Genomic DNA, 25,973 nt, shown 5'->3' with positions numbered 1-25,973 from the left:
GGAGGCGACTGACGGAGCCTCTCCCCATAGTTGGCCAGAACAAGCAGCCTATCTCCATTGGTCTCTCTAGTCCAAAAGCTCATGAGATGGATGGTCCCGATACACTAAGAGATGACGGCAACAATGTCCAAGACTATTAATAAGCTTCCTCTGTTTTAACCTTAAAAAACAGAGTAAAACAAAGAATATGTGATGGACGTGAATCAATATTGTCAGTTTTAAAATTTTTGGTAGAAGTGATAGTGATGATACAAATAAAGAGGGCAGTGATGATATGGAGGTTTTTTATAAAAGGTTTAAGAATGATATGTGGGTTGATGGTTGTTTTTTTTTTTTTTTCGGTAGATGAGATAAGGTACAAAGTCCTTCTTGGTCTGCATCAATACCTCTGTTTTAGCATCAGTTCCTCTATTGAAGCTCTTTGGATCAGTCTTGAATCAGGTTAGTCTCTGCTGGGCATCTTTCAATACGTTCAGGATCAGTTTTGTCAATTGTCGACTTGCGTATCTTACTGTCTTTTATTCACTGTAACCTTGACTCCCAAAACAGTAGTTTCTCCTTCTTTACACGGTCGACTACTTTGAGTTAAAAATAGTAGTGGAAGTTGATGCAAGGAAATCATTCCCCTGATTCCATCGCCTTGAAGGCAGTTCTCGACACGACCGAAGCTATGGGATATTCAGTAGCTTAGGATCATTAGCATGCATGCGCAGTAAATGTCTCAAAAGTCATCTTCATTGTGTTTTGGCTGACGTAAGGGACGCATGGGAAGAGGACTGGAGAAGGTGGGCGAGCTTTAGGGACAGCGAGTTGGACGATGAAATCAGATGCGATATTAGGGACTCGAAGGGGGCCGAGTCGGTTTCGGGTTCCGAATGAGAAGTTTTGAGAGATAAGAGGGAGTTGAGGGGCATAAAGGGAAGATTTACTTAAAAAATCACGTGGGTCGCACATGATGGGTATTCCGTCATCGATTTAGAACGGAGGCTGACAGAATACTCGACATTGAATGGTTTTGATAAATGTATACACTCAATTGAACGTTTTGCTATATCGGTACCCTTAATTGAAAAAGCGTTATAGTTTGATACCCTTTTGTGAAGTTTCTCTATTTTTTTTTTAAAAAAAAAAAATTGAGAGAGAAAAAAAAATAAAGAAAAGAAAAAAAGAACCTTATTAAACAAGAACCTTAAAAAAAGAAAAAGAAAAAGAAAAAAGAAAAAATCATGAATCAAAGTGTTTATAAACTGATTTTGCATTTTTTCCAATTTTTAAGGAAAAAGTGAACCTAACGTGAATCGAACACGCAACCTTCTGATCTGGAGTCATCGCCTTGAAGGCAGTTCTCGACACGACCGAAGCTATGGGATATGCAGTAGCTTAGGATCATGAGCATGCATGCGCAGTAAATGTCTCAAAAGTCATCTTCATTGTGTTTTGGCTGACGTAAGGGACGCATGGGAAGAGGACAGGAGAAGGTGGGCGAGCTTTAGGGACAGCGAGTTGGACGATGAAATCAGATGCGATATTAGGGACTCGAAGGGGGCCGAGTCGGTTTCGGGTTCCGAATGAGAAGTTTTGAGAGAGAAGAGGGAGTTGAGGGGCATAAAGGGAAGATTTACTTAAAAAATCACGTGGGTCGCACATGATGGGTATTCCGTCATCGATTTAGAACGGAGGCTGACAGAATACTCGACATTAAATGGTTTTGATAAATGTATACACTCAATTGAACGTTTTGCTATATCGGTACCCTTAATTGAAAAAGCGTTATAGTTTGATACCCTTTTGTGAAGTTTCTCTATTTTTTAAAAAAAAAAATAAAATTGAGAGAGAGAAAAAAAATAAAGAAAAGAAAAAAAGAACCTTATTAAACAAGAACCTTAAAATAAAAAAAAATAAAAAAAAAAAGAAAAAAAGAAAAAAAAGAAAAAAACATGAATCAAAGTGTTTATAAACTGATTTTGCATTTTTTCCAATTTTTAAGGAAAAAGTGAACCTAACGTGAATCGAACACGCAACCTTCTGATCTGGAGTCATCGCCTTGAAGGCAGTTCTCGACACGACCGAAGCTATGGGATATGCAGTAGCTTAGGATCATGAGCATGCATGCGCAGTAAATGTCTCAAAAGTCATCTTCATTGTGTTTTGGCTGACGTAAGGGACGCATGGGAAGAGGACTGGAGAAGGTGGGCGAGCTTTAGGGACAGCGAGTTGGACGATGAAATCAGATGCGATATTAGGGACTTGAAGGGGGCCGAGTCGGTTTCGGGTTCCGAATGAGAAGTTTTGAGAGAGAAGAGGGAGTTGAGGGGCATAAAGGGAAGATTTACCTAAAAAATCACGTGGGTCGCACATGATGGGTATTCCGTCATCGATTTAGAACGGAGGCTGACAGAATACTCGACATTGAATGGTTTTGATAAATGTATACACTCAATTGAACGTTTTGCTATATCGGTACCCTTAATTGAAAAAGCGTTATAGTTTGATACCCTTTTGTGAAGTTTCTCTATTTTTTTTTAAAAAAAAAAAATTGAGAGAGAGAAAAAAAAATAAAGAAAAGAAAAAAAGAACCTTATTAAACAAGAACCTTTAAAAAAAAAAAAAAAAAAAAAAACATGAATCAAAGTATTTATAAACTGATTTTGCATTTTTTCCAATTTTGAAGGAAAAAGTGAACCTGACGTGAATCGAACACGCAACCTTCTGATCTGGAGTCAGACGCGCTACCATTGCGCCACAGATCCAATTGTTATAATTACACCGAACCATATATTTTCATACTATACCACTAACATAAAAGGAGCGCGAATTTCGCAAGTTAAAACTCAGTTTGATCTTTTTTGATATTCCAGAGTGAGCGGGAACTTTTGGTGGGTCATTCATCCTCCCTCAGTCCCTCGCAGGTACCTTCCGGCTTCCATCCTTCTCTAGGGCAAAGTTAGGGCTCTTTGAGAATTGTGACCAAATCTCTCTGAAAAGCTCAAATTTCTATGGACAGTAACATCGGCTCTACTTCATTTTCGTACTCTTCCTGATCAACGGCTGAGATTCCACTTCCACATTTCGGTTCCCCTGGTGCTCTCAAAATGAATGGAACTTGTTTGGAGCTCGAAAACCCTATCCGAGACGCCATTTCCAGAATCCGATTCGCTCCGCAGTCTAACAATCTCCTTATTTCTTCTTGGGACTCCGTGAGTTTTATTTTATTTTATTTTTGTTTTGATTTCATTTTTTACGCTAAATTTTGGGGCTTCTAATTCTGTGTTGTTCGCTTCTGAAGTAACTGGCGATCTCTCTGCGCAGAGTCTTCGGTTGTACGATGTGGATGGTTCTGCGCTTAGGTTCGAAGCTCCGTCTGAAGCCGCGCTTCTCGATTGTTGTCTCCAGAACGAATCTGTTGCTTTCACCGCTGCCTCTGATGGCTCCGTTACAAGGTCAATGGAACTCAACCCCAACCGGCGCTTTCCTTAGTTTCGCATTTATGTCAGTAATTGTTGCACGCTAGGTTTGGTTATGTTCATATATGTTATCTGCACAATATCATAAATACACTGCATTTATTAATACTGGCCCTTTTGGGGATAGACACCATAGCTAGTTTGGGGACTTTATTTATAGTATTTGTTTTTTATTTTTGATACGATTTACATTTGGTTTATGTTACAAGTTAGGGCACATATATTGGGATAGTAGGTTGTGTAGCTTTGTAACTTTATAAAGAGAAAGTGTTCACCTTTGGGGCTGGCTTTGATTTTTGTCGCACTTTTTGTACTCATGTGGAAAAATATTAATACATTATTGATAGTCTTTGTAGGGTAATACCGTAATAGAATATAAAGGGGGTGCTGTTTATAGGGTCCTAATGTCTGTTGTGTTCCTTTCCTTGCGTAGGAAACTTCATATATATGTCAAATAAGTGAGTATTTCAGGGTAAAGAAGGTAGAAGCATTACAAGTTCAGGGGCAAACAAATGTGGATTAGGGTGGTGACTGTGAGGAAAACACATGATATCATATTACCTGTTCAAATCCATGACCCTGGATAGAGCTAATTGGAAAATCTTTTTGTAGCTAACCCTAAGAAATTGCATACGGGACCCTTAAGTTAGATTTAACCTGGGATGAGTGAGTTTATTGGCATTCCACTCCTCAGATGTTACCGGAGAGAGTGGAAACAAGAGAGGTGGTGGGAGCATGCAATTTATTCTTGTGACTGCCAAGTATATTTTAGTGTAACCCTGTTGTTCAAGTAAATTATATACAGACTTTCTTGCACATGTCTCATCTGTATTGCCTAGTTGAACATTCCTACTTACTATACATATTATTGTGAGTCATTTGCAGAATTCTATATTTTCTTATTGTTTCATGTTGACTGATGGGCTTCCCAAAGGGAATTCTGTTCAACATTTGTTGTTTATGTTTGTCAGTTATGTGGTTGGTTTAGAGTGCATGCAACATATTCTCTCTCTATAATCTTACATTACGTGTTGACTTGTTTTGGTACAATTTTTTTTTAGGTATGACTTACATTCGGGAATTAATGATACAATTGGAAATCACGATGATATAGCAACGAGCATTGGATATTCAGATGAAACATGTAAGCTATTATTAGCACCTCATTTATGAAGTTGTACTGATATGCAATTTTTGAACTTATACTTATTTTTAAGTTGCTGTTCTAGTTTGCCGACGATCTTGGGAATTTTATTTTTTCACCATTTAATGAGGAGATTATCTATTGTTGAATATGTAATTTTCCTTATCTAGTATCTAGAAGACATTTGTTTACATGCTTTTTCTTCGTATTTACGTATGACATGAGGTGTCATTAGATCATGATTGAGTGGATTAGTAAATTTATACTATATAGCAGATGCTTAGTTACTGGGTAGGTTCTAAGGCCATAAATGGAAGCAAGTCATGGTGATGCTATATTTTTATGGATTTAATTTTTATCCATCTGGTGTGGAAATTTTGTGTTTGTTAGGTCTAAAGCCTTTTACTTACATTGTTTATCTTTTACTAGGTAAAGTTTTTTTTTTTTTGATAGATTCTACTAGGTAAAGTTGATTTCTTCTATTGGTATCAGTCTCAATTATCATCTTCTCCCATTTGCTATTTACATGATGTCCATGGGCAAGAAATTGAAAGACACATGTAGTGCTGGGTCACAGTTGTTATTCTAACTTGTCTTTCTGACATGAAAAGGAGTTTTTTAGTTTTGTTACAACCTATGGGCTGCAGGCAAGCAGTTTGCTATGTTGGTATTATCCTTAGAGATGGCTAACACTTTGAGAAGAGTGGTTTAGAGTGTGCTTCAAGTTTTGGTTACATTTCAGTTTGCTTTGTCTTCCATATGCTAGGGCCAAATCAAGGTCAAATTCTCCAATCTATGTACATTTTTTCTACCTTAGCAATTTCTTTGTTTTGGTTATGTATTCTTGTACATTTGCTTCCAGAAGGCTTTCTGGAACTAGAAGTTTAATAAAAATCCAACTTGAAAAGTTACACTTTAATATATGAACTTGTACTTTAAATTTTTGGCTGCTAGCATCTTATGAATTCGTCGCTTATAAAGAAGCTGCAATTTGGTGTATGCTGTTGTTGAATATTCTTGTTCCCCACTCCAATTCATTTGCCTTGTGGCTTTAGTATTTGTTTCCATCTAGGCTTTAAATTATGCAGTTCTGGTGAGAAAGGATGGTTGCTTTAAATGAGGCTTGCCCCTTACTCCAAATCTGGACAAACCATACCAATATGTTTAATAATTATCAAATCCTTCTGCCAGCTCAATGGGGTTAACTTTATTTTGTGTCTGGATCGATCTTTGTGAGGCATGGCTGATGCTGCAATTGGATTACATATATGTGTGGATCAAGAATTTGAATTTTCAAATGAAAGAAAGAAATATTCTTGGTCAGGGCACTGTAAATTGTTTACTTTGCTGGTAATCAGGAAATTTAACAGACTATGATAGATTTTAACTTCCTCTATTCCCAGCATGATGGCTAAAAAAAGTTGGCAATGACGGTTTAATTAAAACATGACAGTACAACTATTTGGAATGGTGAATAGCATTTGTTTAGCTGATCAAAGTACTTAGGTCAGGTTTTTAACAATATATGTGGGGCCTGTTTAGTTGTAGGTTCTCCACCACTATGAATGTTGTACATGTGAGACAACAGTATATGATGGCCTGTTATGTCATATCCCCTCTCTTTTACTTATCAAACTTAATGACCTATATAGCAGTTAAGGGTTATGTTCTTAGACCTTTGCTCCCATATTTTTTATTCTAACAGAGTGCCCCTCCGCTAGGACTGATTTCCATGCAATGGAAGAGACTAAATTTTTTACTTTTAGCAAATTCTAACGAATCCCTTGCTGCTATAGAGGGAATGCAAGGTGGAACTTATCAAGTTATGATTCCTGATCAGCAATTGATGAAAGTCTGAGCACTGTGATTGTATTGTCTAGTGATGTACATGTTGACTTGATTTGAATAGCCAGCTTTTTTGGATAAAACTTCCAAAAGCATTAGTTAAGAACTTTAGAATACTTAATTTGTAACCTTCCTTAATTGTGATTGTAAATGGTGCTTTGTTTTTGGGATAGCTCAGCCCATGCTTAATTCCATTTATTGGAATATGGAGGACAACAGGTGTAAGGTAATTGGTGGGTTGGTTGTGGGACATGAAAAAGCCTGTAGTATTTTTAGTTCTGCACCCCCATTGTGTTTCTGAACCAAAGTGGATTCTTCTTTGGGTTGTTGTAGGTCAAGTAATTTCTGCTGGTTTGGACAAGAAGATACTATTCTGGGACATGCGCATGGCGAAGGCTCTTGCGTACTGGAAAAATCTTGGTGCAGAGGTGGAGTCCATGTCGCTCTTTGGGTTTAATTTGATGGTAGTCATTGGAGCATCAATATATATGTATGACTTGCGTAATTTAGACAAATCAGTTCAATCAAGAGAATCACACTCGGATAATCGAATTAGATGTGTCAGCTCAATCCCTTATTCTGAAGGTATTATTACAGTAATCAGCTTTGTGTGTTGTAATCCATGTAGTTGTTATTGTGGTTGGAGACGACCTCAGTGAAAAGCAATGTCAGTATCAAAAAAACCAAATATTGGCATATTTATCTCAATTAACTGAATATTTCCACTTTTATATCCATTTTTAAAATTAAAGCCTAGGGGTTTACAATGTGTAAGAAAAGTTTTTTGGATTTCCTTCTAGATTCGTGTTGCAACCATATTAAATTATTGAAAACCTATTAGATGTCTCTAAAGTAAGATTTGTTTCTTGCAGGATATGCAGCTGGATCAGTAGATGGACGAGTGGCGGTGGAGATTTCCCATCCATCCAATCCAAATGACATTAGGTTAGTTTTAGATTATAGTGATTATAGTGCTTAAGTTCCTTAAGTCATATACTTTTTTTTTTTTTAAAAAAAAAAAATAATAATGGGAAGAACTATATTTTTATTTTATTTATTTATTATTTGTTCCTGAGAGCAAATGATGAACTTTCTTAGCTTGCTAGAAGTCTGAAACTTAGAACACGGTCTCCTTTAAGCGTGCAATTTTTTGCTCAAGTTTCTCTTTCTTTGATTTTATGATTCTGTAGCCTTGAGATCATACCATAACAAGTGTTGGTATCACTTCTGCAAAATGTGAGGGACTAAGATGATCATTAGGTTTCCATCTGAGTTGCTCATGCAAAACTTGATAAACATGATGGTCAGATCACTACATAGAATTTTAAGTGATGTTGCGATTTAAATTCAAGCTGAAATTTCTGGTACTCTGTTCCACTGCTTAGAAGTTGCTGGAAAGAAAGGATGCAGAATATTTATACTATCTGAATTACTCAAGGCCCAATATGATGAACAGTCTCTGACTTCCATGTTTTATTTCTTGTGTATTGTTGGCTTTCTATTGAAGCATAATTTTGTTGGCTTGTTGAAATTCAGAATTATATACATGCTTTAGATTCCACGGACTTAATATCTAATTGTCATTGTATGGGCTTGCTTTCAGATCTCAGAATTTATGTCTTAAAGCTCCTGAACATACAAATGATTTGTTTTCAGAAAAGCATTTTGGGCGTGTAGTATATTTTTGGCGTCGAACTTACTGACAAAGTGATGTATCAAATTCTATTACAGATACACGTTCCGTTGTCATCCAAAGTCAAAGGATGGAAGATATCATCTAGTATCAGTGAACGACATCGTTTTCAATCCTCTGTATGTGTATTCCTATCTGTAGCTTACTAACTAAGTCTACAAATTCACTGATTTTATATTTTTGTTTTAGCATCCGTGGTGCCTTTGTTACGGGTGATAACGAGGGTTATGTTAGCGCATGGGATGCTAGAAGCAGGAGAAGACTTTTTGAGGTATTATTTCCTTCAATTCTAGTAGATCTTTCCATATATTGCGACTTGATGTGAATGTAGTTAATATTTTTTAAATCTTTTAGTAGTATTTGTTAAATCATCGCTTATCCCAAAACTAAAATTACCATTTATCTAAAAATCTTAAGCTGTCAGGAAGTGGTGAATTTAATAATTTAATTAATATTTTAACTATCATATTCATGTGTGAGCTCAAATCCTTCTTCAATAAGTGAGGCCTAACATGTGAAATTTTTAATTGGAATTAGAGATAAACTGTTGAGTTAGGGTCCGAGTTCAATATATCTACTTTGATATCATGTTAAATCACCATTTATTTCAAAAGCTTAAGCTAACAGGAAATTGTAAATTTAATAATTTAATTGATATTTTAACACCGTTAATGTAATTGTTGGAGAATTTGCATATGAAGTGATGCATTCTCATCGCATACTTTGATGGGTAATGCCCAATAAGTTAATGGTAACAAAACAATTGGATGAATCCCATCGTGAGACCCACTCTAGATGACAAGTTTCAAATATAATCTTCTTACAAGTTCAATATCATTATGCCTTTAGGTCACAAATAGGGAGGTAGGTATATATTCTCATTTTTAATGAGTACTCTCCGCCTCTCTTACCTGAATATGTGAAAGATGCCGGTTTCTAAGCAATCTTGATATGCCTCCTTTAACCTTGATATACTTGCAATCATTTAATATATATTTTGTTGTCAAAAATCTTATATTGCTCTAATCCTTTTTCACTTTCAGTTGCCTAGGTACCCAAATAGTGTAGCATCTTTATCATACAACCACGAGGGACAACTTTTGGCTGTTGCATCAAGCTACACTTACCAAGAAGCTAAAGAAATGTTAGTTATTCTTTTGATAACATCTGCCTTTTATTTTTGTTCTACATTATCTTTCCGAAAACTTGGCACATACCAATGTATCGGTATCTTTTTTTTGTCGTTTCTGAGGTAGGTATTTATTCTGTTGCTTGAAATACTAGGTTTTGTGTGTTTGTTGATTTCTTGTCATTCTTAACAAATCTTGGAGCACTTAGCAGAAGAAAATGTCAAGTTGTAAATTTTGAGTTGTATAGAAGTGAACGAAGAGTGAAAAAGGTTATGAAAAAATAGGGATATGCAGAGAAGGGGATGGTAAAGGACTGTGTGGGAGTGTCTGATGCAATGTACCACTTGTAATGGCATATTGATTGCTGTTAGAATATAGGATTGCCATATTCGGTTTGATATTTTCCTTATCAATGTATTTACCATAGTTGTTTGATGGTAATCAAATAATTTGATTACCTTATTTGTATTCACTCCACCTACAACATTTCTCCTATAAAAAGGAGTCATCTGTATTGTAAAGAAATCCAAGACAATAAGAGCAAAATTTAGCACCCAGGAAAATTTCCTAGTGGTAGACATAGGCCTCTAACGCTGAACGACCCAAAAATTCTTGTGTCTTTCCTTCCTCCTCTTCCACTATACTCTCTTTCATTTACACCTTATTACAATATTCTACAATTGCATGGTTACATGATCTAACTGACAAGTATATTAGGAATATGCAAGAGTAGTCAACATGAAAACATTGTCTTGTGACCTAGGCTTAAGGGATTAATATTTTCCATGTGCACTTTGCCTGTAACAGAGAAGAGCCTCCTCAAATATTCATACACGAAGTTGATGACAGCTACATAAGATCAGTGTCTGCTGGAAGTTCTAGTAGGAATTGACTGTCCATGATATGCTGTGCAATGAAGGTAATGACCGATAAAAATATTCTGATATCATCGACTTTACAACTACTTGTTTGCATATGTAAAAGATGCTCTTTAGCTTGCTGGCCATCTTATTTAATCGTCTCGTTATTTCCTACATCAAGATCCTGCAACATATGTTACTCTGTTTAGACTGAAGCCTGATTCACTGTTTAATTATTTTGCATTTTAAAACCATGATTTAAGAAAATTATGTAGTCTTTGAATGGGCAAAGCCTCTCCTCCAAAAAAGAAAAGGAAAAAACATGTCCTGTAACCCATTAGTTCATTTACATTATCCCTTTATTTGTTTGAAATTTCAGATGGGCCACACTAGAGGCACTTCAGATATTTTGGACACTGTACTTGAGACCTTTTGCGCTCCAATCCAACTGCTCCCTATTTTGCATGAAAAAGTGAAACAATATCTTAGTCTGTTGATGGCTCCCTCTTGAAAAACAGCAAGGCACTCTCTTAACCGAGGGCGAGGAAATATTGTATCTGCCACTAATCTCATTGTAATTGTGTTACGGACCTACGTGGATGTAAGAAGCATGAGCCGCGTGTGAAGCTGCAAACCTGAGGAATGTAGAGATAAGAAGGAAGAAGTTGCATGGACATAGGACTATTATCTTATTAGAATTAGAACTATTTATTATTAAGAATGTTATTAGGAATAGAGTTATATACTATTAGGAGTTTCAAGGACAAACATGTTTATTTTTATTTCAATTCTTTTTGTAAACCGCACTCTATGTTCATTAATAAAAGGTCAGAAATATAATATTCTCAAACATTTGGCATTTGATTGGGAGGTCTAGGATTTCTCAAATTACATTACTATGGAGTCCTACGGTTCTTCAAATGAACAAGAAATATAATTTTTGAAAAATGAAGTAGACATTGCTGCTTCTTCCGTTTTAAAGCGGTTCTTCGCTGGTTAGAGTTTTCCAAGGACTAGGTTGATAATCTTGCAGGGTCCCTACATGTGAAAAAATACTTTTGATTGCCCAGGAGACAAAAAGAAAGCTGGGACCCTAGACATAAGGTCTTCCATAGAGCATTGATTAGAATTATGTCTGAGTAGAGCATCCTAAGCTTTCGACAGTGAGAGCTGCCTCCTTGGCTATTATATATAGAAGAAGCAATCGTAATCAACCCAATCACAAAACATAAACGGGAGTAAAAATGGAGCCGATCGTTGATTATTCTGCTCCTTGGATCGGACTTTCAGGAAAAATAAAATAAAATATTAGAGTAGAACAAAGGGTGCAAATACCAACAGTTTTTCTATTGAGTTTTTTTCAATCTGGATTTATAAAATTGTCATATATTTCTTAACATGTTAGAAATACATATTTTTTAATAGAATATAAGAAGTACATGGTTTTTAAATAAAAAATTTCTTTTATTGCTATTAAAAAAAGCACAGCAATTTTATAGACCAAACTCTTCCGACCTAATTTAGATGAACTCTGTTCCCAAAAATATGAGTCCTCATTTGACTTGAAATAGGACCATGAAAACATAATAGGCAAATTTTCCCATAAAAATTGACATTAAATAAATAAAAAAAAAAAGCCATTAAATGCTTCAACAAATGCAAAGGCAATGAGGAAGTTGTTGTGAGATTTTAAACAAATCGATAAGCGTTGAATGTTTACATTTAAAGCACCTTAATTTACATATATTAAACCCTAGTTTGTGTTATTAAATAATGTGTTTATGTTTTAGTGTTTCATCTCTTTTTTAGGTCTTAATTGAAAACAAGAAAAAAATCAATAAGTTAAGCCTAATGAAGACATGTGAAGTTCAAGTGCTCCTGCCTAGAAGAGGAAAATCGATCAAGTATATTCGATCGATCAAAATTTCCTTGAGTGAAAAATCGATCGTCTACATTCGATCGATCGAAATCTTTAAGGCAAAATAAATCGATCGATCGACTTCGGATATTTCAGAAAGATCTTCAGATGTCGGCAGCTTTTTGTGTGGCTCAAATTCATCCTCAAGTTGTGCGATTCTAATCAGAAGTTGTCACCATCATTTTGTGCGGCTGAGAGTGATTGTTTGAGCTTAGTTTTTTGTACCAAATCCTCCATAAATAGAGGATGGACGTGAGAGTGAAAGCAGTAGAGAGTTTTAGTTATTATTTTTCCTTTTAGTCTTTTTTGTGCTTCATGTGATGCACCATTTCCTTCATGTTTTCCAGAGAGCTTAGCTTCAAGGTATGTTAATGTTATAACTTATTCTAAATTCGTTTTTAGTAAAGTAAACTTGAAATTTAGTTAATGCAAATATTCTTTACACTTTCCAGCACTTCTTTCTTTCTTCTTTCTCTTGTTTGTGTTATTTTATGTTGAATATAACTCTAGAATCCTTAGATTCCAGAGCTCATAGCTTGTTCTTTAGTATTCTTCTTAGATTTTATTTCCTTTAAAGCTTGTTTTTGAGTATTTTTATGTGTTAAGTTAGATTCATTTACTAAAGTTAGTTGTTGTACCTCTTGTTAGTGGTGGTTATAGTTTTTATATCTCTTAGAGGAATGGGTTCTTCTTCTTCTTCTATAAGAGAATCCCATAACTCCATGAGTAGCTAATTTAATTGTAGGGTGTTGATAAACTCTTTCTAAGTGTCATGGGTTGATTCTGTTGTTCTTGGATTTCCATACAAGTGTAATGATTACATAGCCTAAGATGGGTGTGTAATGGTATTTATGACACAATTTATGTGAATTTGATAACTCATGCTAGGAAACACATATTACTCCACACTCTTTTTAGTTTAATTATTGCTTAAATGTTTTTTTTTTTTCCATTCTAATATAAGTTTATGTGGAGATTATGTGTTAAACTAAGATGGTTTATGCTTTTTCCATAGATGTGTATGCTTATTAATAGGCCTTATAGTCCATACTAGGAAGCATAAATCATTCAACCCTAGACTCCCTAGTTATTAGTTGAATGACTTTTGTATAAATAGATGGATTATCATTGTCTTTAACTAAAGTAAATTCATGTTGAGGTCGTCGTGTGATTGACAATCATTACGCGCTCGTATTACACTTGTGAAGGAAATTCGGGAGGAATATAGTATGCCATGTGTATGAGGATTGAGTGAAATCAATGCCCTATATTTTCCTTGTTCTTAAACTCTCTATTTTTACTTGTTTAGCTTAGTGATAAAACAAAACAATTCATCTTTTTTCTAATTAAATTAAGTAACGTCTTAAGTATTTCATAACTTAAAACAACCTTTCCAATCCTTGTGGTACGATACCCTCCTTAGTACTATACTACAAAGTCCCGTACTATTGTGAGTGGTTAAATATATTAAAATTCACGTAGTTGTGAAAACCAATAAAATGTTAAACCAAATTCTTATTTTTAATCATCAGTATGAATAGCTACCACAAATGCAAAGGCAATGAGGAACTGATACACAGGCAAAAGTGTCATCAGAACACATTTTTTATTAAAATTCTTTTTTTCCTTTGCAGATAAGGCGGGTTGCAAATAAGGCCTCTGTCCTTTTCTCTGTCTTGTGCTCAGAGCCTCAGACCCTCTTCGGCCCTCTCTCTTCTATTAAGTAGTAGGCCCAGCGGACAGCCCACGTGCGTATCCAAGCGTCCTCGTAACGCAATCCCACACAAAACTTATTTTAAATAAATAAATAAATAAAAATTAAAAAAAAACTAAATTCTCTTTCTTTAAATTATATTCCATCTCATCCGCGATGAGATAGATTTTAAATTCTCTTTCTTTTCTTCTCTCTTTCCCTAATTTCTCTGCTAAACCTCTCTCTTCCCTCATCTCTGATTCGAAACGATGTCGGACGAGGAGCACCACTTCGAGTCGAAGGCCGATGCCGGAGCTTCGAAGACCTATCCTCAGCAGGCCGGTACCATCCGTAAGAACGGTTACATTGTCATCAAAGGCAGGCCCTGCAAGGTAACAATACCTATCTTCTTAGATCTACAACTCTTGTACATCTTCCACCTCTTTTGGTTCATCTGTTTGATTTGTTCTCGATTATGTGTCACATGATTTTTGTTCACGTTTTTTTTTTTTGGCAAATACCGGATGGGGTCTGAAAATAGATATCTGATCTTCCTAGTTTGGCTCGATTCGATGTTATTGAATCATCTGCGGGTTTTTCTTTTTTCTTTTTTTCAATTGTCTGTTTCTGATTTCATGGAAATCGTGAGAATGACCTGTTATCAGTTTGATTTTGTGAGCTTGCTGGTTCTATGGAAGCTTAAATTTCAGAAAATTGTTCGAAAGTCCTCGAATTTCTGATCTACGGAGCAGGAAAGAAAAAAAAAGTTTGTTTCGTTTTCTGTTAACATGTATTCAACGTTCTGTAAAGTCTGTCTTTTTTCAACGTTATTTTCAATGATTACTTTGTTCTAATAAATTCTATACTAATCTTTTGTCTTCATTGCAGGTTGTGGAGGTTTCAACTTCCAAAACTGGGAAGCATGGACATGCTAAGTGTCACTTTGTTGCAATTGACATTTTCACTGCCAAGAAGCTTGAGGATATTGTTCCCTCGTCCCACAACTGTGATGTGAGAGCTCTTTAGTTCTTTGTTGATTTATTCGATCAGATCTATGGTATTGCTGTTGGGTTGCATGATATGTGGTGTTTCAAAGATATAAACATGTAAATCATTGAATTACAGGTTCCCCATGTCAACCGTACTGACTATCAGCTGATTGATATTTCTGAGGATGGATTTGTATGATCAAGCTTTCACTTTGATTACTTTCTTCTTCTTTTCTTTGTTTTTTGTAATACTTACTTGGGTTTAAGCGAACTTAAAAAAATGAAATATTTCGTTAAATGCTTCAGGTGAGTCTGCTGACTGATAATGGTAGTACTAAGGATGACCTGAGGCTTCCAACCGATGAAAGTATGCTCTCGCAGGTTAGTGACTTGGTTTTTCTCTCTGAAAGAGTACAGCATTTTTTTTTCTCCCATTTCTTGTAGCTATTTCTTTGAAATTTGAACCTTTATATTCTCTTCCAGCTTTATTTGTTTGAACATCTGAATGTATTTATCAGTTTTTGCTGGAATTATGTTTAATGATCTGTCCGATGTCTATGATCTGGCGATGCAATGCTAATTTTCTTTCTTCGAATATAATATGTGGTTACTATCGATGGGTTTTTGGTTGGGGGATTTAGTGCTGGGTTGCTTCAGATTTAATTGTTTCATATTTGGCCAAATATGTTTCTTATCTGCTCTTCTGTAACAGGAGGATCTGGGCAACTTAAACTTTTATTAGAATCCTGCCGATTAAAAAAGTTTTTGTTACTAGGCAATTGTTAGGCAGTTTATAGTATTCTCACTGAAGTATGTTTCATGTTGTTGGTGTCCCTGTTTCCTGATGGATTATTAATTGTTGTCTTATTCATTTGAAATTTATTATGCAGATCAAGGATGGATTTGCTGAGGGAAAAGATCTGGTTGTGTCAGTGATGTCTGCTATGGGAGAGGAGCAGATCTGTGCTCTCAAGGACATTGGCCCCAAGTAGTTTTCCTCCATGTGTGGGGAATACTTCAAGACTGGAACTTTAAACTGAGACATTACTATTTAGCAGATAATAGTAATGTCCTTAAGTGGTTTTATGTGAGTTTGAAAACTAGGGCCACTAAGTTCTGAAACATTCTTGTTGAAATGTGGCTTCCACTTATTGCTAGACTTTGCCATTGCTAATTACCTTTTTATAAGCAATATTTTTTGTTCTGTTTGATCAGTACTGAACCATTTCTGGGTTCATGGTGTTGAGAAGTTAGAAATGGTTCGTGGTGTTGAGATGTTAAGTTATATCCGCCATCAAAGACTGTATATACACTTCTTGGCACCTCATGTTGTTTCAATTTAAAGTTATTCAGGTTCTCATTATTGTGGTTTTCTCTTGATTGCATTTGGGTTTATACTTGTGTTTACTTATGAGTGCGGAAGTACATGAATGGAAGAGTTTCACCAATTCCAAGAAATTTTCCTAACGAATTTGAAATTTGCTAGAGTGGAATGATAGTGTACCGTAAGCTTTCGGGTGGCCTTTATTTCCCTAAGAATCAGTGGCACAAATTTGTGTAATCCCTATATGATACGTTTTTTATTTAGCTATTATTTCAAATCTCAGTTCTGTATGTTCAGTTTGTCAACCTGTTTTGTGTTTTGAAATTGTCTGTATTTAGCTCAGGTTTTACTCCATTGACGTCTGGTATGTTTTGTTGTTAAGTAATCAATTTTTTTTTTTTCTAAATCACTGGCAGGTGCCAGGGTAGTGTAGTGTCACATTTTCTTGGAACATTTGGGCACTGTTTGTTAAAATTTTCTTCATATCTCTTTTGTTTTCTATTCTCAAATAAAAAACATTAACAAACAAAAACAAAAAACACCTCCCCAGGACCTTGATTTGTATGTGCATATTCTGGAATGGGTGCATTGAACCATGAATTAGATTGGGGCAAAGAAAAAGTGAAAGTTACAAGATGTCAATCAGTTTGTGGGTCCTGATATTCTGATAATAATTCCACCAGGTAATACCCTCCTTTATTGTACATGATATTCGAAGAATGGCCGATCAGATTGTCACAAACATTTTACAATGTAGTTGTAGTTGCCAGACTTAGCCCACGAATCGGATGACTGTCCCAAGCCAATCATCAGGAATGTTGCTTCTAAGTTCCCCACTTAAGGCCCTCAGCGAGTGGCTTGTGGCTGCCTGCATCCAGCTTATATTTTAATACTACAAGGTCTCAGAAAATGAATTGAAAGACTAGAATGTAAGAAAAGGTTGCTACTTTCACAATGTAAACATCAATTCCAAGTCTTGCAATCATTGCAGCTTCTGTTATTTTGGTCAACATGCCCCCAGTTGTATCATGAGCTGCTACAGTTGTTTCAACTGTTGACAGGATATGGAAAAAACACTATTAATTTGGTACTAGGGTCTAAAATTGCAGATACACATTCTTGTGTCTCATCAAGTTGAATCATATGTTTTGAGGTTGTAAGTTAAACAAAAAGGAGCAACTTTACAACATGCTTAGCTTTTCTTAATACTAGCATATCTAAATCCATCATGGTCTCAACAAAAAGGCACATGGAAGATTCAAAAAATGTCCAAATTTGTATACATCCATTTTTGAATGTATAGGCAGACTAAAAGGCATGTAGAAGCAACTAGTTTCTTAAGCTATAGTTCAACTTTTGTTCCATAGATTCATATTCGGTACACTTTCAAGTACAATCAGATACTGCCAGGAACTGAAAACACTGTGGAAGTATGGTCTTGCAATGAAATCAATTTGATTCATCTAATTTTATGTTGCATTTGAAGGGGAAAAAAAAAATCTGTTCTTTAGAACAGTGCCTTCATGGTTGATGCAGCCCTACTCTAGATGAAAGAATATATATCCATGAATATCCTGAATGCTCATACTAAAAACAAATGTTATGAAAAAAGCTAATGTCCATCAAATTGTCTCCAGGAAACAATGGACTTCTTTATATTGCCATGTAAGCTTGATAAAAAAATCTCAATTTCCCCTCACTAACCTTTGTTCATGTTCTGAAGCACTGGTTTCACAACAGACCAATTCCCATCTTTGCACACAGCTGTTTTAATAGAAAAATTTGTCAAGCCCATCAAGTCAGCAGACCAACTGAACCAGTTGAGATATCATCCGCATATAAGTTCAAGGGTTTATAACAAGTGCTCACCGATCTCCCTTAAGAGTACAGCATTAGGTTCCACTGGTGGACGGTCATATACCCCCAAAACATCTGTCTTTCAATCCATGTTAGGATAACAGTATAGAATGCCACTTAGTACAATATCAGACAGAGACAGGTAATCTAAGTGTAAGATATGTCAAATACAAAAATTGGGCAAAACTAACTTTGCATACCAATCTTGATGCATGATGAGAAAGTACATTTGTGTGCATAATAGTACGTAATAAATAATTCAAACAATTAGGATTGTTAAGGAACCAAATTATTTAGTCTCTATCCTCAAAAACCATGTTTTCACCCAAAATGGTTTCCCAGCATGTTTAAGTGACAAGAAGCTGAAGCTGCTTCCACTGATTACGAGACAAGATGTGCCAAGATAGAAAAAAAGGCCACAAGAGTCATTTATTTTCAACATTCATTAAAAAAAAGATAAAAACATTTACCAGGTAAAAAGAACTATAGACTGAAGACCAATCTCTAAGCCATCTAGATCCGATTATGCATAGACTGTATAAAAGAATCTTATGTGTACAGCAAAGTTAGAATGAAAAGGATATATTCCGTGGGCTGGATACAAGAAAGACAACATATTCAGGCTTTAATTGCTCTGCAAGATGACGTATGATAACATCTCCACTCAATATGGTGCAACCCTGATTTTAAAAAGTAAATAAATGATGCGAATACCAATTACCAACTAAGAAAGCCGATAAACATGTCTCACATGGACCCAAACCTGTAATCCATCGAACACTGCATCGCCATGCAGTACCTAGATGGCAAATAAGAATAAGCACCAAGCGATAAATTCAAACAAATGTATCCACAAAGCAACAAATAATAATGCTAAAGAAAATATGAAATCGTAGACCAAATTATTCATATTTCTTTTTCATAACAGTAGGATATACAATCATAAGATTTAACACCCCCTTTATTTTGAGATTCATAAATTACATTAAACCGTTTAAGATTCTTCTTTAATCCAATGAGACTGATATAACTAATGTCATTCAAACATCAATGTGTAGAAAATCTTGAGTATACATAGACCGATTTGAAGTTCTAAGTTAGTTCATCCCTGGAGTTCTACATAAGAGTATAGGTATGTTTTGAACTTCTAATAGAATATTTTATGTTCAAACCAGGGGGCATAAAGAGGCTACAAAAATCCAACACGCTAATAACAGCAGCCAGAAAAAAGGCCATTGCCCAGTGTTGACCTCACCAAAGAGGGCTTATGAAGTGGAGGTCCAGATAAATTTTCAGCATTTTTATATGAAGTTTCCATCTAAAAAAAAGAAACTGTGCACTTGTGCTTGACAGCTGAGGAATTTTACCGTCGCTCTAGGCAGTAACTTCCAATGGCAACCTTAAAACTCTCTCTGCACTGGAATTCATACATAGTATTTGGCACTTTATCAAGTCATGAACATTTTTAGTAGCTAAAACTTTTTCTGCTGGTTGCTGAAGGACAATCCTCTCAGTATGACATGGGCCTCCTCCTTTTAACTCAAAATTATATGATTTTGCAATTTCAGCAATCCTCGTCCATTTATCTTTCTCCATGCAGAGCTACTAATGGAATAGTTTTTCACTTACTAAATAACCAAGTTTTCATAACCTTATTATAATCAGAAAATTCCCATTTAGTGTTTCAAGCTTTTAAGTATACCTCGCATTTAAGATGGTTATTTACCTGACAACCAAGGTGAAGCACTCAATGTGTGGTAATAACTCTAGTTAGTAACTACACAATACAGGTGGCCATTCACTTTACGTAGACATGACAACGCTCAAAACAACATGATTTCATGTAGTTTCAAGCTTCAAAGTGTTATATTATAAATTTATTAAATCAAACTTACAGGTATGAAACCAGAGTCAATAGCCTTAGCCACCATGGAAATATCAGCTGAGGCTATCTGTCAATATATAAGAGTCCAAAGTTAGGAAGAGGAGACAACATCTCCAAAAAAGAAAGAATGCATAAATAAAGAACAAGTCTCCCATTATTGGTGCATATGATGAAACAAATAGTCTTTCTGGAGGCTTCTAACATTTCTCTGACAGGTTGACCATCCACAAGAAAATGGAGACATTCCAACCGAAGGAATACCCTCTGCAAAGAAAAGATGAAACTTTGCTAAGGGTAATTTTCTCCACTTCCCATTTCTATTTCTCAGAGGCATATGCAGCAGAAATTGGGCTGTCTAAGCAGATAAATAAGCACTTGGTGAAGAGTAACACAAGGCTCATATAATTCTAAATTCACAATAGTCAGATAGAAATCTAATGCAAATTTTAATTTCTTGCTCTGTTGCTCATATAAGGAAAAAAGAAAAAAACGTGGTTATAAGTTGTTGAAGGAAGAGCAATTTTCATCTCAAATTCTGGAACTTTTAGTCTGTTGTATTAAAATGACGAACAATGCCACAAAGAGTTCCAGAGAAATTGCATATTTCAAATAATATAATGGCTGAATTTGACAAATTTGTATTCCCTGTCAATATACAGTTTACTACATTATATTAATTCAAAATACAATATTGAGCAAGAAGAAAAGATTGCTAGAGAGAGTCTTACAAACAATGGGACAAACAAAATATGGCAAGTTGGCAAATACTCAACCTCAATGATGCTGTAATAATAACTATATAGAAACCAGTGACATACTCGTCAAATGGCAAACTTGGTTATGATTAGTGTGTTGAGAGCAAAGTGTTCATATAAAAACAAATATATGGAATTCTGTGCACATTTTGAGACACAAGATTGACTTGCATAGCAGACTAGACTTGACGGGGGGAGAAGATATGCAAAATATAAGATACAAGGTTAAGCGAAAATATGAATAAAAGTTCAATTGCAACAGCTAGATCAGTACCTCTGGCTAGTGCTCTAACAATTTCAAGATTGAGAGTCGCGACCTGAAGAACAGAAAACAGGAAACAAAACAGAGAAAACGAAATGAATGTAGATTGACAAAGAAGGTGAATTTTTTTTTTCAGCCTATATCTTCTTAGTATCTGAGATTTGGCTCAAATAAACCTTCCGAAGTAATTCCCAAAACAAAAGAAGGTCAAGATAAAAATAAAATAAAAATAAAAACGAAAAGGACTCAAAAAACTCTGGCAGCTTGAACATGAAAATGGCCTCATACTTCAAAAGGATAATCAATTTTTTTTTTCTTTTCTTCTTTCCTCCCTAATGTTGAACTGCAATTACAATAGCATAATTAATCAAGGACTCGGACAACTCCACATATAACATCACACCTGATAGTATGGCGTCTAAAACATGGTTAACAAAAACCTCAATCTGATGAAACGGTTCTGTTTTATACAAGGAAGGGTACATGAGTACAATAATTCAACTTTGAAAGTGATAATACTTTCTTGATGTTATACTTGATTGCCCAATTCTGTTTTACTTACTTTTACCATGCTAACAATATTTACAGTCCATCTTCACAAACTTATCCAGCTTAAACTTTAAAGTGCAAAAAGGTTCTACCCAGTTGTTGAAATCAAAAGCTGAAAACATCAAGAAATAACAACATACAAAAAGCAGTTTATCTTACAGATATTCGTGTAGCAACAAAACCAGCCTTGACAAGAGGTTGGTCCAATCCTCCTTTATGAACCCCAGATTTACTAGCCTGAAAGTGCCCAAAAGAACCTACAGCAACCATCGTACATTATAAAAATAAAATAAAAAAAATAAACTTCCACATATCTTTAGAAGACAATAACGGCAAAAACTACTTCAAAGCATCAACTCCTGAAATAATACAGGGACCTTGTCCTGTAGAATAAAGTGAATAAGGCCATGATATGATATATTTGTTACGTCATTATAGCAACTGAAAGTTTCTTTTTACCAATCTGCCGTGTTCTGTATGCTTAAAAGCATTATTCTCAATTTTTATCGAACCAAAACTTTAGCATCCATTTGCGTAAATAAGCAACATGATTAGCACGATATGCTGACAAGTGATAACCACAGTTAAATTCAGTCTGTCTTCAATGCTTATGATCAAGAAGTAGTTCCAATTCATGAATGGAGCTATGCAACTAACCTGCTCCATGAACAACAATAAAATGACTAGAATCTATAACTGCATCATATCCGAAATCATCTACACAACATGAAACCTCCGATTCCCCATGTCTCTTGCTCCAATCCATCCCAAGAACCTTCGTAGAAGGAGACTGCCCCAACATCATTGCCTGCCTCAGCTGAGATGACACTATGCCAAGGTTTTCTTCATTTATCTTCTCAAGTTCATTTTTGCATGTAATTGCCGCACCTCCTTCACAACACAAAACACACTTCTTACTAGTTTGCACCGACAAAAAAAAAACGGTATATAAGAATTCCTTGCATATTGCTTTTGTTTATCCTCCTACATTATTAACTACAAAGTATAAATTGCTCAAAACCATTTTTCATAAGATTTCTGTTAAGGATAGGAAACCACTCCAGTTAAGGAAGATGAATCAGAATCTCCACCAGACATGCAAGCAATGGCAAATGTAATCCCCCGAGAATCTTGGGAATATGTTGTAACGTTCATCTACCTTCTTGAGCATATTAACCCAAGCAATGTAATCGAATAATCCATAATATCATCAATTTGCTCATTGTACATCAAAGGCTCTAACTTTCTCGGTATTCAAGCAGGGATTAATTTAAACATGGGAGAAACGAAATTTCAACGAACACCCACTAATCTAGTAATGCCAGTGGACTTGTATAAACATTATTTGCTCGAGCCAGTTTTTTTGGGTTTCTTGGTAAAGCCAATAAACGATTAAGTTAAAGGCTAAAAGATTAATCCAAGTATATTAGAAGTGATTTAGATTCTGTTAACATTATGAAGAAAATTAAATTACTACAGTGATGAGGTTTGGTAATTTAATTTTCATCATCTTAGTAATTAAATTAATTAAACTTAGGTAATTAAATTAAATAACGTACCCAGTTTTACGATGCAACGGATTGGTTTGGTTTGGTGCTTTTCTTGCTTCTCCTCCTCCATTGAATTGGTTCTGAGATCCTCCTTGTTGCTTTGCCCAAATCTTTTCGTACTAAATGAACCCAGTATTGACTCCACTACGGGAAGGGAATAATAGAACTCTCCTTAACTCAAAGGTGTTTTTTTTTAAAATAATAATAATAATAATAATAATAATAATTATTATTATTATTATTATTATTATTATTTTAATCTTACTGCATGATGTTTGCAGCCTTGTCAAAAAGTTATCTATATTTTTTAAAAATAACCAATTTTATTACCTAAGTTTTGCATCTTTTGAGTTCTTTAGCTTAGCAATTGGTTAAAACTATGTTTTTAAACAAAATTAGAGAAAGTATGTCGTTTGGGAGTACTTTTTTAAAGAATTTATATTTGAAAACGTGAAAAATAAAAAAATCTATGTTTTTCAAATCTCAAGTAAGAAAGTGTGTTTTTAAAAACCATCAATTTTAAAAGTTAAACTACGAGTTTAAAGGCCAAATCGTAATTTAATCAAATACTTAATTGTGTTTTTAAATGTCGCATTTTCAAACCACAAAACACGATGTAAACAAATCATCACATCATCCCCTATAAGTAGTTATTGAAAAAGTATAACTCTCTATTTTACCTACTTTTTTTATATACTCTCTTCAACAGATTTTCTATTCTACTATTTATTTTCTTTAAATATTATTTTGTGTGGAAGAGAGTGAAAAAAAGAGGGCAAGAGTGTGTGAAATAAGGAAATGAATAGAGAGAAAACAATAAAAAACTGTTTGTAGTGTCTGCCTATTTACTATCATATATTCATATATATATATATATATATATATATATATATATATATAGAGAGAGAGAGAGAGAGAGAGAGAGAGAGAGAGGAATCATTCATAGGAATGCATAATATTGACATGTGGCATGTGTAAAAACAACTAAATTCATGACATGTGGCACTATATTCTATTAACATGTGTAATTTTAAGTTTGTGAAATGTGCCTTAAGTGAAACTTTGAAGTTAGTTTTCTAGTTAAAAAAAAAAAAAAAAACCCGCTAGCTGCAATACAATGTTTGGGATAGGAACAACCTATTGATTGAGAGAAGACATATTTAAGGATTTGAAGAGGCATGCTGCAAACAACCGTTGCACTATTTGCATCAGATTTATTTGAAGGGTAGTTCTCGTCAAAATTTGCTTCTTATGGCAAAAAACAATTCAACGAACCAAAAACTTTCGGCCTTTTTCCGGTGAAATCATGTTCAAAGAAGGTATTCCCTCTTATGAACATGAATATGTCTTTCATTTTGTTTGTAAAATATTTGGTTGGGGTGTTCTTTATTTGAAATGTTGTCTTCTTCTTTTTTTCATTTGTGTGATTTGTCAAATTTTTAGGCATTTTTTGTAAGTACTTTTTATACTTTTAAAAGCAAAAGAAGGAAAAAAAAAATTATTTCATTATTATGCAGCAAAGGAACATAAATACTTTTCAAACACAAAAGGAGATGTTAAGTGAAATATTTTATTTTATTTTATTTTATTTTATTTTGTATCAATCAAAAAAAATACTTTGTTTATTTTGCTTTTTATTTTTTAAATGTTCGAAATTATATTGGTTTTATTTATATTCAAATATAATATGTATCACAGTAACAATATCAAATATTCAAACTAATTGCCTATTAATATTTGATAATTATAATCTAGGTTTTATTCTTTCTATTCATTTAATTTAAAACTACACCTATGTGAGCAATAATGTTAACATGTTTTAATTTATATTAATTAAACTGAAATTAAGGGTCATATGTTTTAATTCATTTGAATGTTTTATGATAATTTTTTTTATTTTCCCTTTATGTGATGCACTTGATTTCCAAGTTTTCTTCTTGCTTTTTTTTTTGTTTTTCTTCCCCCTATACATCGTTTCATGTTAAACTACTCTTATGGGAAGTATGATTTTACGTGTTTTAATTTATATAAATTAAACTAAAATCAAAGGTCTTATATTTTAATTCATTTGAATATTTTATGGAATTTTTACAAATTGGTATGATTTACATAGATTTTTAGGCATTCATTTTTGGAAATGTCTTTATTTTTTTTTTTTAAATTGTAAAAGCAAATGCCAAATGCCATACGTTATTTCATGGTGCCAAATGTCAAGCGTCTCTTTCTTCTTCTTTTTTTCCAAGGACCTTTGGGCTTCTTCTTCTGCAAAGTTGTAGTGGCCGGTCTCTACTTAATAACAAACTTTATATCAATTTCAAGATAAATTTACATTTCCTATTTATGGCTCTCTATGCATTTAAACTTTTTATTGTTGAATTCAATATTGTAATCAGAATTACACATTGTTGTGATCCAAGCTTGATTTTGTAATTTGTTTTTTTTTTTTAAATTCATTGATTTTCAATCCGATGCTTCCTTTCAAGCTTTGATCACAATGCAATTTATGCAAATCCAGATCGAAAGACTGTCTTATTTTGTATTTATTTTTCTTTGTATTTTCATTTTCCGAAGGTTCTTTTATATTTATATATATGTGGGTTTTAATTGTTTTTTTAATGTAATAGGTATAACACCAACAATATCATAGATTCATGTTCGTTAATAATCAGAGTCTAACTAGGTTTTCTTCTTCCCATTTTTTTCTTTATATTTATTTTCAATTTAAACTACTCTTACGGGAATAAAGATTTTAACATGTTTTAATTTATATGGATTAAGTATTGTTGGATAGATAAAAAATTACTAAAATGGATAATTTTTTATTTTTATTTTTTGTCTTTATCCGGATCTTTTTGTTTTACACAAATCTGTGCATTACAATATTATGCAATTGTTCTCTTGAATTAAATTTAGAAAATGTAGATATTTAATACATGTGATTTCTTTTGCTTAATTTTGGAAATAATTTGCAATAAGCGTGCAGGTTCTTAAATAATTTGCCTTTATGTTTGGTGGTTTATAAATTGTTAATTATTCATTATTTGATTATAGTGAA

General features: G+C 34.2%; 3 protein-coding genes and 1 non-coding gene across 4 annotated transcripts; 2 read left to right on the top strand and 2 right to left on the bottom strand.

Moving 5' to 3' along the window:
- Positions 1-2,678: 2,678 nt before the first annotated feature.
- TRNAW-CCA (transfer RNA tryptophan (anticodon CCA)) lies at positions 2,679-2,750 on the bottom strand. The gene has a single exon. It is a non-coding gene; the product is annotated as a tRNA-Trp (tRNA).
- Positions 2,751-2,814: 64 nt separating this feature from the next.
- On the top strand, positions 2,815-10,986 carry LOC133869091 (mitotic checkpoint protein BUB3.3). The gene is made up of 10 exons (XM_062306062.1): positions 2,815-3,197; positions 3,310-3,440; positions 4,526-4,608; positions 6,787-7,038; positions 7,326-7,398; positions 8,185-8,265; positions 8,336-8,417; positions 9,190-9,290; positions 10,084-10,195; positions 10,516-10,986. Exons 1-9 carry the CDS (start codon positions 3,093-3,095, stop codon positions 10,166-10,168), a joined length of 993 nt encoding a protein of 330 aa, XP_062162046.1. The 5' UTR covers positions 2,815-3,092; the 3' UTR covers positions 10,169-10,195; positions 10,516-10,986.
- Positions 10,987-13,885: 2,899 nt separating this feature from the next.
- Positions 13,886-16,099, top strand: LOC133869100 (eukaryotic translation initiation factor 5A-4). Its single transcript, XM_062306072.1, has 5 exons — positions 13,886-14,139; positions 14,636-14,758; positions 14,873-14,929; positions 15,043-15,117; positions 15,627-16,099. Exons 1-5 carry the CDS (start codon positions 14,017-14,019, stop codon positions 15,726-15,728), a joined length of 480 nt encoding a protein of 159 aa, XP_062162056.1. The 5' UTR covers positions 13,886-14,016; the 3' UTR covers positions 15,729-16,099.
- A 510-nt stretch (positions 16,100-16,609) lies between these two features.
- Positions 16,610-23,070, bottom strand: LOC133869085 (isopentenyl phosphate kinase). Its single transcript, XM_062306057.1, has 12 exons — positions 22,928-23,070; positions 22,026-22,259; positions 21,528-21,625; positions 20,832-20,874; positions 20,005-20,066; positions 19,813-19,869; positions 18,681-18,716; positions 18,520-18,597; positions 17,930-17,996; positions 17,765-17,824; positions 17,008-17,111; positions 16,610-16,928 (listed from the first exon to the last, which is right to left on the bottom strand). Exons 1-12 carry the CDS (start codon positions 22,986-22,988, stop codon positions 16,833-16,835), a joined length of 996 nt encoding a protein of 331 aa, XP_062162041.1. The 5' UTR covers positions 22,989-23,070; the 3' UTR covers positions 16,610-16,832.
- Between the last annotated feature and the right edge of the window lie 2,903 nt (positions 23,071-25,973).

Source organism: Alnus glutinosa, chromosome 1, assembly GCF_958979055.1.
Source record: "Alnus glutinosa chromosome 1, dhAlnGlut1.1, whole genome shotgun sequence".
In the NCBI taxonomy this organism is placed as follows: domain Eukaryota; kingdom Viridiplantae; phylum Streptophyta; class Magnoliopsida; order Fagales; family Betulaceae; genus Alnus; species Alnus glutinosa.
This window is presented reverse-complemented; position numbering and strand designations above follow the sequence as displayed.